Source organism: Poeciliopsis prolifica, unplaced genomic scaffold (assembly GCF_027474105.1).
Source record: "Poeciliopsis prolifica strain line A6 unplaced genomic scaffold, Auburn_PproV2 SCAFFOLD013, whole genome shotgun sequence".
In the NCBI taxonomy this organism is placed as follows: Eukaryota; Metazoa; Chordata; class Actinopteri; order Cyprinodontiformes; family Poeciliidae; genus Poeciliopsis; species Poeciliopsis prolifica.
Window position 1 is genome coordinate 1106376 of NW_026562388.1, and position 12207 is coordinate 1118582.

The following is a 12207-nucleotide window of genomic DNA, read 5'->3' on the forward strand; positions in this document are numbered from 1 at the left end:
TTTAAAACCAAACTGAGAAAAGTCAGACTGCAGATGGACACTTGAAGGCGTCACAGATCAGAGTTGACTTTAAACACAAATAAAAGAGACACCATCTTGTTTTTTTTTTAATGTTTTGTTTTCTTAGTATTTCTTTTTGCTCCCCACTGGAAACCTCAAGTTGACTGGAGGACCCATCTGACTCATGATTGCGCCCCCTGCTGGCCCCTTTTGTTCTCTGCACACTTTTACTCTGCATTTTTCTTCTCTGTCCTCTCCCTTTTCCTCTGTTCCTCGGACAGACATCATTAGCACCTTGAGGCCAGATGAGAAAGCCGTCATGACTTATGTGTCGTGTTACTACCACGCGTTCTCAGGCAAGCAGAAGGTGAGAATCAAACCAAAAGAGCCAACAAAAAAAAAAAAAACGTGTCCAGCGAATTAGTAGGAAAATGACAGTGTCTGTTTGTGTTGCTCTGTTTTAGCACTAACCATAGTTCACCCTGAGTGTTGAAATGGTGAAAGCACAAGTAAGGAAAGTGAAATTCTGAGCAGATTGGTTCTTTTTTAAATTATTATTCTGCTGAAGTTATTGAAGTTTAAATATAATAACTGTTGAATTATTCTCAGTTTTTCATTATGAATTGAGTTTTTTTTTATTCTGGGATGGAATGATAACTCTTCAAGTAACTTTAAAAATAAAAAAACAAAGCAAAATAAATTTGAACTTGTGAACTAATTAGAATTTACTGTGAATTGTCTCTGATTCAGACCCGGTCAAATTATTGCAGAGCTCCTACACAGTCTTGAAATCTGGAAAATAATGAACTGTTTTGCATAAATATGGGAAAAAAAATTAGGTAGTACGAAAAAAAGGCTTCATTTCCCAGAATTTGTTGCTTATTCTATTTTCTTCCATGTTTAAAAGAAAAAAGTCTAATAGTACTCAACAAACATGGCAGTGTTGTTTACATTGTTTCTTATTAAAATGTTTTGCTTCATCTTTATGTTGCCAAATTACACCTTGATTCGAACAATTCATCCGTCAGTATTTGAATCGCAAATTGCACGCATTTAGAAATGGGGACGCACCGATAAACTCGACCAGCTCATAAATGGACTCTGGTTTCCTTCGTTTTGGGAGATCGGCGATAATCTGATGCTTGAATTGGAAACTGATCTCATCTGCCTCTGCAAAGGGCTGAAAATCCACAGCCGTCCTTTTTATCTCAGCTGTGAGAGAGAGAGAGAGGGCAGATCACGTCTGGACATGATTGGCGAAAAGTAGTTGCATCACCGTTCCCAACGTCGAAACATTTTCACCAAATTCCAGACAGAGAAGAAAAAAAAAGTGTATCGGCCAAAATCGAAAGGTATGTGTTTGACAAGAAAACTGCAATCAGTGCACTGCAGTTCAAAAACCAAAGTGGAGTTGTTACTGGTTCAGCTGGACCCAGTGGTGATCAAACTGGGTCTGAAGTACCAAACCGAGCCCTGAAACCGCTTTTTAAATGGGCGCAGAACCGTGGCTTTAGAGAAGCTGCGTCTGTTTTGGGTCATTTGGTTAAAGTTTGCTTTGTCTCGGGTGATCCCACTTTGAAACTTGTTGTGGAACGGATAAATCAGGGTAACATTAAACTCAGCTCTGTTCCCTTTAAAAAAAAAAACTATAGGCTATTATTAAAAGCCAGGAAAACAAACTATTTAAAAAGCTCCAACATTTTTGGTAAGAACAGCTAAACGTTCAGCCACAACTGTGCCAGGGCGGCTTCTTTACAACTTGCTAAAAGGCTTTTTGACAAAAATAATCACTTTCAGGTCATTTAGGCCCATAATGAGGGTGTGTGTATACTCTGTAAACTGACAGTAAGTCAATGTAACATTCAGCAGCAGCATCTGACAACAAGATTTAAGTGTAAAACATCATGACAAAGATTGGGCTGGATCTCTGTGGCGAACAATAACTCAGGACGTCCTGTTAAATCCGCTGTCCTTAAAATCTTCCTGGGATCGTCTCGTAGGGCGACCGACTCCCCTGAGGAGCCTGAACCCGTCTGCCGTCTGTCAGTTTTCTCATAAAAACAAGGAGTAGCAGTTTTTCCTCCCTCCTCCTGTCCAGAACCTCAGATTGCAGCCTGCGGGCAGAAATCTCCCCATAAACACTGTGAACCTCACATCACTGCACTGGTTTGTACATGGAAATTATCACCAGGCTTTTTATTACGTGAAGCTGCAAACAAGCCTGTTTGTTATTAAGGCCTGTTGTAGTAACAGACCAAACTCGCTGAAACTCTTTGTATATTTTAAGTTTCATTGGATTTCACACTCCCAAAAAAAAAACAAGTGTTTTACTTGAAATGAGACAAAGCAAAAGTAATAATTTCTTAATTTCCTTAACATTGGAAATTAATTAATTCTTATAAGCGGAATGATTTTCCATTTGGACCAGCACTTTTTTATTAATATTAAGGAATTATTCACATAAAACAAGCCCTTGTATTTTGCCGAAAGGTTGTTTGTAAGTTATTTTTGTCTTATCTGAAGTAAACTAACATATTTGCACTAGAAACTAGACCAAAAATACTTTTTCTTTGTTTGTTGGTTTTCGCGGTGTATCATGATGAACCGTTACACCGCAGCCATGAAACAGAAGCTCTACATCGTCATGTAGGTGAATGTATTTCCAAATGTGGAATATATTGCTGCCTTCACACAACACTTTGCCCACAGCGGCTTCCTGGATGAAAGGTTTCAGTTTTAGCTCTAATCAGCGGTTCTTGCCCTCCGCCAGAACAGAAAGGAGGTCGGGGCTCCCGGCTGAAGGCCCCGTCGTGCAAACATTTGCTCACAGAAGCACAACCTGCACATCCTGGCTCTCCTTTTAAGGCCGCTCCTCTTAGGGGGAATCTCGGACCGAGCCAAGTTTTCCCTGCGATGTTTGGACAAAGGAAAGCTTGGAGGCAGCGCTCCAGGCGGGATGCGAGTCTCCGAGCCGTGAAAGAGGTTACGAGTTTCGAGACTTGGGTCTTTATCTGCACTTTATGTAAGGACATGTCTGCGATAGCTTTTAATCTCTTAATTTCCTTTCATTTCAAGGCACAAGCCTCTAAAATCCCAGTTACAAGCTTCTTTTTGTCCTCCTTTTCTCAGCCAAATCAGCTTTATGTCCTACACTTTGCATGCTGCTGTAATTGCTGCCTTTTACTCTTTTTTCTTTTTCAATGGATGCATTTCACATGCACAAAAACAACATGGTTTATTTTTTTAATTCTAAATTTGAGCAAATACCTTCTTACGGGTCTTTACAAGACATACAGGTCCAATTTAGAGCAAATTATATGTAATCTATATGCAGTTCAAATAAATCCAGATTGTTCCGGTGCAGTCCAAACATATTCACATTCTAGATCCAGTACACTTTTATTCCTTCCTAAATATGCAGCTCATATAATGCCAGCTGCTATTACATTGAGTGATTGATTTTTTTTTTTGCAGCAAACCCTTATACTAAGCAAGTATCGTTTCATACATTCAGACAGCTTGTAAATAAATGGTCAAATCTTCCATTTCTCCTCATTTTTGATTTATATTTTTACTATAAATTTTTTTAATGTATATTTCTGCAGTAGTAAGGATGTCACATGTTGGTGATGCAGAAATCAACATGTGCTCATGGCTAACGCTTCCATGCTACAACAATAGCTTATGACTTCTTTCACAAACCACAAAATATGTAAAGTAACATCAACCTTTACAATGGGTTTTTCCCCCTCACTTTTATTTGCTCTGCAATAGTTATTCCATTTGTGTAACATAAATCCTGCCTCGTATGATATGAATTTTTAATTTGCTAAGCTAGCTAGAGGTTCAACAATCAGCCAATCAGAAAGCTCAGGATGGCAAACAACGTTTGAATGGATTATTTTGAACTTATATTTTACAATAATGATTGCAAAACAGAATTTGATAAAAATATGTCTAAAAATTTTCTGATGAGCAAAAAAGTTTCTTTATTTTTTTCAAATTTGCTAGTCGTTTTCTGAGGCCCCTCTTTGAAAAACAATGCTCCAGATGACACTTTTTTTCTTTTTCTTTTATTTTTTGTTAATAAAACGCACACCAAGAGTCGTCCTGACTCCATCAGTTTCGGAACGTTTGCTGATCAATTGCCCGATTTTCCTGAAGCGATTCCCCTGGGAATTCTCTGCAGGTGGTTCGGATTCATTTATAGCAGCGAAACGTCAAAAAAACCAACACTTTAACTTCGCAGAGCCTTCTTCACATAGATGTGGGTGTCGCAGACGGCCGAACTGACGTTGTGCCTTGCTTCGCCCTGGTGCTGTAGGCGGAGACGGCGGCCAACCGGATCTGCAAGGTGCTGGCGGTGAACCAGGAGAACGAACAACTGATGGAGGACTACGAGAAGCTGGCCAGTGATGTGAGCATTACCCGCTTCTTTCCCTCCGTTTTGTCTCTCTGAGCTGCATCCCCGGCCTCTCCACCCTTGGGGGATGTTTGTGCTGCGTTCAGGTGCAGATAATGATAAACATGTAGCCAGACAGACAAAATAGGACTTGTATTGAGTTAAGTGCATTGTGCAACACTTGTGATTGTTATCAAATCATTCTGCAACCTTTTTTTTTTTTTTTTACATTTTTTACATGTTGCAGTCTGTGGACTGTCTGTTTTTTATGCAACCTTAAACTAGAACAAGCTGACACGTCTACAATGACTAACTCACTACACCAAAATTATTTTAAACACAGTGGCTTTCAGAAATATTCACCTACTTTGAATTTGTACAAATTTTACTGTATTTTATCGAGGTCTGCAGCAACCGTCTATGCCCTCAGTCCTCCGATATAAACCAGTTTAGAGCCTCAAAACAACTTGGATATTTATAATGAATATCTGCCAAAGGAACAGAGCCACAATTATACTTCTATTTTTAAAATTTAAAATAAGTGGGGGAAAAAACACACAAAAGAGAGGAGGGTAACATTTCCTATGATTGGCATAATGATGTCATTTGTGGAAAACTAACGACAAGAAGATTAAATCTAAACATATGTTACTGGTAGTTTGTTTTTTTGTCATTCTCCTGTGGGAATTTAATACACTTAATGAAAGAAAAACAACTCACATTTATTATATTTATATTTTAAAAAGCAGCACAGCAACATGTGCATGTATTTGGAGAAACTTAAACTTGCTCCTTGCCTGTAATTTTAAGCAAACACTTCAAGCTGTTGCTTTGTATTTACTTAGTAGATAAATGTCAAACGCTTTAAAAGCAAACCACTGATTTTTTTTTTTCGTTTATTGTTTCATGAATCATAAAAATGGTGAGTTAACTTTATTTTTTTTTCCCCATTTTGCAAATGCTTAGAAGGAGGCATCATCTTCTAAAGCATTATTAAATCAAGGTTTGATAATGCTGGAGGATAAAAGAAAGGCTTGTTTTTAGTGTTAGTGATTTTAAACATTGTGTTACTGATTTTGTTCATAAAGCTGTAAAACTGTTGGATCAGTGTTGTTGAAACATGCAAAAACTGAAGAAAAATTTGTACTGCAAATGCATTAAGTTGCAAGAATTTAGACAAAACATTTTATGCTAACTGATGATTTCTACTTTTTCTCTTGGTTTTTCCATCAACTACATAATTCACATACTTTTCTTCCATGACTCTCTGATGACCTCCACCCATTCTCCCCGTCTTTTCCAACTGTGCGGCTCTCCTTTCATCCTTTCTTCCATCGACTTGCTTTTCTCCTCCGTCTCCGTTGTATTATCCCTACCCCTCAATGCTCGCGCGCACACACGCACGCGCACTCACACACACACACACACACACACACACACACACACACACACACACACAACCCCTCAGCTGTTGGAGTGGATCCGTCGCACCATCCCCTGGCTGGAAAACAGGCTGCCTCAGAACACCATGCAGGCCATGCAGCAGAAGCTGGAGGACTTCAGGGATTACCGTCGTCTCCACAAGCCACCCAAAGTGCAGGAGAAGTGCCAGCTGGAGATCAACTTCAACACCCTTCAGACCAAACTGAGGCTCAGCAACAGGCCCGCCTTCATGCCCTCCGAGGGAAAGATGGTCTCGGTATGTCGCTATGGTTCATATTCTGTACAAACCTTCCCTAACCAAATGGGTGTTTGAACCTCATTTCATGTACTTTTTAATTCTTCTTTGCTTAGCAATAACCTCTGCTGTTCATATTTGCTCCTGGATATGATGTGTTCACTTATTGGGGGGTAGAATCTGATATTTGATGATCACCAGTCATGACCGAACAAGCTGGAAAAATTGCCATATTCTTGTCACTGAAAGATTTCGTGACGCCTCTGATGTTATTGGTGAACAGCTGCAATGTGGAATTAAAATAGTTCAGTTTACAAACAAGTAAAAAAAAAATGTTAACAGCTTTTCTTGGCTGAAACCCTGAATAACAACTTTGAATGCAACAGAAGAGGATTCAGATCCAATCAAAAGATAATTTGGATCCAAGATGAGTGAATCTGCATGCACTTTCTTCACACTACTAAACTATTTGTTAAAATTTGATGTTTAGATGGATATTATTTTTGTTTGATAAACGACTACTATTTTCTTGAGCAACTCCAATCTAAACCTTCCTGGCGGTTTATGCTAATGCTATTTTGTAAGCATTTAAACCGCCACCATGTTTTTGATTATTTATAACGACAGGAGTGATAAACTACACATTAAATGGAAGTAGCAGGAAGTTCGCCACCAATTATCTTCCTGTGAGAAACAAAAATTCAAAAATATTTTGATGTTTAAAAAAAAATCTCTTATGCAAAGCATTATTATCTAATAAGGAAGAGCTAAAGCTATATGATCTAAAATTGGCCTCAAATGGATTGATTCCAAGTGTTCAACATCGGGGCAGCGAGGGAAAACCTAATTCAAGTGCGCCGTGTCACCTAAAAGAAATACTCTTATGGTTTTGGTGGCTTTGTGCAGGACATTAATAACGCTTGGGGAAGCCTAGAGGGAGCGGAAAAGGGTTACGAAGAGTGGCTCCTCAACGAGATTCGCCGGCTGGAGCGACTCGACCACCTGGCGGAGAAATTCCGGCAGAAAGCGGCGATTCACGAAGCCTGGACCGAAGGTGCTGAACCGTTCCCAAAAAGACAATCCTTCATCTTCCTAAAGTAACGCAGTGAGCTTCTCTACATCTAAAATATGTTCCTGGTGACATTTCTGGTTTCCTTACCTTTCCTGCGCAGGTAAGGAGGACTTGCTGCAGAAGCGAGACTACGAGACTGCCTCTCTGTCAGAGATCAAGGCTCTGCTGAAGAAACACGAGGCCTTTGAGAGCGACCTGGCAGCACACCAGGATCGCGTGGAGCAGATTGCAGCGATAGCGCAGGAGTTAAAGTAAGATCTGATAAACGATAGAGAAAACAAGTGTACAGGAAACCATCAGTGACCCTGGATTTGAGGATTTGTTTTGTCTTGCAGTGAGCTGGACTACTACGACTCCCCCAGTGTAAACGCTCGCTGCCAGCGGATCTGCGATCAGTGGGACGCACTGGGAGGCATGACTGTGAAACGCACTGAGGCGCTACAGGTGAGCCTTGCTGAAAGCTGCAGTGCTGCCGGAGTGTTGCTTGTGATTAGTGGGAAATAAAAACAACGTGAATTCCTGATTCTCTGAAACACTGGGTATCGATGAAACAGCCTTTGTGTTCTTTCTATCTCACCAGAGAACTGAGAAGTTGCTTGAAACTATCGACCAACTGTACCTTGAGTTTGCCAAAAGAGCAGCGCCATTCAATAACTGGATGGAGGGGGCCATGGAGGACCTGCAGGACACTTTCATCGTTCACACAATTGAAGAAATCCAGGTGAGCAAGGACCTAAACCGGTGCGAACCAAACAAGAATTTATTGTAATAAGAAAATGTAAAAAATGTGCTAAATAAACTTGGCCTTCCAAGACTTGAGACTTGATTTGAGCCGGATCCTTACAGACTTGACACTCAACTTGGGGTGAAGGCCTTGAAATTTGATTTGAACTTCATCCTCAAAGTCTTGTGACCTGTCTTGGCGTGAAGTGTTTAAGCCCCCACATTCTGGGCCGTACTTCCCTCCACACAAATCCGTACAAAGGTACATACTCCTCGGTTTGCCCGAGGAGTATGTGGGAACCTTTAGACTTGACTCAAACTTTGACCTTTTACAGATTTAAGACTTCAGCTTTCCCCTTTCAACCTGAACACTTTAAGAGTTGATTTGGAGTTGGGCTTTGGGAGTCCTCCCACTTTATTTGGTGACTCAATTAAGTGATTATTTATTGAAGTGTGGCACCTAACACATTGATGCCATCTGCAGGCATCAGTGACTCAGCAGTGAAATCCCTATTGAACAGAAGTCTTGGTGATTCCTCTCAAGCCACATTCCAAAATAACACAAAGCAACTTAAAAATCTCATTTTTGTTGTTGTTTAAGAGCTCTGTCTATTGTCCAGGACAAACTTGGCCAAAGGGACACGGTGCTGGTGTGTTCAAGGTGTATATATTTTAATGCGTTCTCTTCAGTCTAAAAGGGAAACTGTCACTGTTTCCGTTAATCACACAGAAGAAGATGACAGTGCATGTTTTTTCAAGCGTCTGTTGTTGTCGTTTCAGGGACTGAGCACAGCCCATGAGCAGTTCAAAGCCACGCTGCCAGAGGCCGACAAAGAGCGCCTGGCCATCCTTGGCATCCACAATGAGATCGCCAAAATCGTGCAGACCTATCATGTGAACATGGCCGGCACCAACCCCTACACAACCATCAACCCGCAGGAGATCAACGCTAAATGGGACAAGGTACTGAGACCAGTACACAGCGATCTTTCTTCTTTCTCCTTAAGACAGAGTGATTGTCAGTGTGTTCCTTCTTTAAAGGTTTTTTTAAACAATTTTAACTCGAATCTTCAGGTCAGGCAGCTGGTGCCTCAGCGAGACCAGGCTCTGATCGAAGAGCACGCCCGGCAGCAGAACAACGAGCGTCTGCGCAGGCAGTTCGCCACACAGGCCAACGTCATCGGGCCCTGGATCCAGACCAAGATGGAGGTTGAAACAAATTCATGACGAGATTTAACGTGAAAACGTTTGGTGAGGCTGTAAAAGCCAGACATCTCATGTCTGTACACCTGAGCAGGAAATCGGCCGCATCTCGATCGAAATGCACGGCACCCTAGAGGACCAATTGACCCACCTCCGCCAGTACGAGAAAAGCATCGTCAACTACAAGCCAAAGATCGACCAGCTGGAGGGAGACCACCAACTCATTCAAGAGGCTCTCATCTTCGACAACAAACACACCAACTACACAATGGAGGTAAACGTCGCAACGGATCAAGTCCAGTCCTGATGGTAATCTCCACTCGTATATCGATTATTTGACACAGGGTGTCCAGATTTAAAGTCTTAAATTCAAAATTAAAGCCTTAAATGTGTTAAATTCATAATAAAAAGACTAAACTTGGCTTTAAATACATTCATCACCGTATCCTACGTGGTTTATTTTTCTCGCTGGACTTTATTGTCAGGCAAACGTTTGCGTCGCATCCATACATTCTTAATCCATTATGGTGAATTGAAGTTGTTGAGGCTACTGCTAACTAGCTGCTAATATACCCTCGCTAGCTAGCTTTTTTAATGTCCATCATGGGTAAATGTAAGCTGGTGGTTTGAGGCTAAGCACAAACGGTTCTATCAAAGCATTTTCCTGAATTAAAATGGCTCAAAGTCAAAGTGACATATGAATTCAGCTCCATGCCAGACTTCTTATGTAGGTTATTGGTAAAAAAATGTAAAAAATTGGTGGATTATTTAATATTTTTGCGTCCGCTTCACATTTACAGGCTACTTCCAGTTAGTCTGACATAAAATCCCAGTAAAATACATTTACATTGGTGACTTTAATGTTAGAAAATATTGAAAGAAATGTTAGAATTCATCATCAGACAGAAGCACAGCAGGCGGGCCTAAAATATTATAACATCCCAGAATGCATCAGGCATATTTTCCCTGACATTGGTTCTAAATGGAACACCCCAGGTCGGAAAAAGGGAAGATTGAAGCTCAGATCCAGGACTCTCCGACTCCTTCATCATCCTCTTCCTCTTCTCCCGGTCTCTCTCTGCCGTGCAGCACATCCGTGTGGGCTGGGAGCAGCTACTCACCACCATCGCCCGCACCATCAATGAAATCGAGAACCAGATCTTGACACGAGACGCCAAGGGCATCAGCCAGGAGCAGCTGAACGAGTTCCGCGCCTCCTTCAACCACTTCGACAGGGTCAGTACCGAGTCGCTCTGCAGAGCCGCGGCCAGAGGGATGGTTTTGTGGGAACCAATCAGAGAATAGACGCAGAACAAAGTTATGGATTTATCCTGGAAAATACTCAAATACGTAAGAAACGTGGCAACACTTTAACACTTTAATTGTCCATAAGACTGACATGGCAGTGTCATGAACACGAAGGAGTCTTTATGAATGTTGTCTTGACGTGTCATTTGTTAAATAATTACACTTTTAATGCAAAGTTCCTCTAAACGTTGCATTAAAAGTCCATTAAAAGTGTCAACTTTGCATCAAAGTGTCATTATCTATAAAATATTGTAAAGTTGACACTTTTAATGGACTTTTAATGCAACGTTTAGAGGAACTTTGCATTAAAAGTGTAATTATTTAACAAATGACACTTCACGACAACAGTCATAAACATTCATAAACTCTCCTTCATGTTTGTGACAGGCGCTTTGTCATATTTATGGCAGCGTCACATCAGTCTTATTGCACAGACAGGCGTAAAGTGTCACCAGAAATATCTTGACTCTGAATATTAGTTGATGCTGTTAAATATGACCTGTGTTTTTCCGTTCCCTGAGTTGGGAGGTTGTTTTTGTGGGATGAGATGGGAGCGGTATGAAAAATGTAGATATCTGGCACTTCATCTGAAATTTCATCTATTATGCGAATAATATTTAGTAATTAAATCCTAACTGGACAGACATTTAAAATTAGAGCTTATTAAACAACATAAGATATATTTGACTAAAATTAATCCAAGATTGGATGGGAGTAAATCATAAAAATATATTTAAAAAAATGAAAACATAAATAGACAAATGAATGGTAACAAAATAAATTGAGAATTACCGATTTAAATAAAATTGAGTACACATGACTGACACAGTGAGATAAAAGGGAAGACCACTCAAGATAAATTCATGGAAAACTGCATATAACCTCCATGTTGACTCAATGAAGCTGACCTCCAGTCCGCTTGGTTCGTTGTTCGTTCCAGCAGCAGGTAAGTCTCCCCGACTTACACCTGCTGCTGGCAGGTCCTGTCAGCATTCAGAGTAGCTCAGAAGTCATTTAATTTGGTTTGTTAAACGACAACAAAAAGTTGTTGTAAACTCCAAACAAGGAAACGGATTAATTTGTGTTGAAGGGAAAGTTTTAACAAGCTTCTAAGATTTTGTCCTTGCAGCCATGATCCAAAGCTCGTGACCATAGACGAGGGTCGGAACAGAAACGAACAGGAAATACAGGAGCATTACTTCAGTTTAGACGCAGATCCATCCAATTATCTCGCGTCTATCTGACCAAACACACCAACATGACAAACTGCAGTTGGAGTGAAAACTTTTCCAGAGAGACTGAGAAGGTGATTCATTATTTCTGAGGTGAATCTCATCTTTTAATGTATGCTCGGCATGGGGCATACATTAAATAGTTAAATAGATTTTTGGTAATTTAAAGACTTAATTTATTTGTTTGTTGCATATTCAAAATTAATGTTTGTTTTAATCATGTTCTGTGAGGTGTCTGTTTTAAAAGAAAAAGAAAATCGAACAGTTTGTCTTTTTTTACGCCGGAGTATTGAGGCCACACTAAGAAAAAAATAGAAAAATGACATTTCGAGAATAAAGTCATAAAATTATGATAATAAAGTTGTCGTATTGCCAGAATAAAATCTATTAGCATTTTACCACAGGTGTAAGACTTCTTTCTCGTGTCGTCTCTTAATATTTTGACTTTTTATGACTTCATTCTCGTATTGTTTTGACTTTTTTTCTCGTAGAAACTTATTCTTGATATCATCCGACTTTATTCACGTACAAGTTTATTCTTGAATTATCTCAGCTTTTTTTTTTGCCGGTGCGACTTTACTCTCATAAT

General features: G+C 40.1%; 1 protein-coding gene across 5 annotated transcripts in view; it reads left to right on the forward strand.

The window, feature by feature from the left end:
* actn1 (actinin, alpha 1) overlaps positions 1–12207 on the forward strand; it is a 54453-nt gene that overhangs the window by 39548 nt on the left and 2698 nt on the right. For 3 of the 5 annotated variants that reach the window (XM_055038025.1, XM_055038028.1, XM_055038027.1), the window contains exons 9-18: positions 4325–4417; positions 5871–6101; positions 6987–7134; positions 7253–7403; positions 7488–7596; positions 7733–7873; positions 8656–8838; positions 8950–9084; positions 9173–9352; positions 10168–10314. In XM_055038025.1, coding sequence (XP_054894000.1) covers positions 4325–4417; positions 5871–6101; positions 6987–7134; positions 7253–7403; positions 7488–7596; positions 7733–7873; positions 8656–8838; positions 8950–9084; positions 9173–9352; positions 10168–10314 — 1518 coding nt within the window. Of the gene's footprint in view, positions 1–281; positions 368–4324; positions 4418–5870; positions 6102–6986; positions 7135–7252; positions 7404–7487; positions 7597–7732; positions 7874–8655; positions 8839–8949; positions 9085–9172; positions 9353–10167; positions 10315–12207 lie in introns of all 5 variants that reach the window. The other 2 variants (XM_055038026.1, XM_055038029.1) reach the window with 1 other exon arrangement.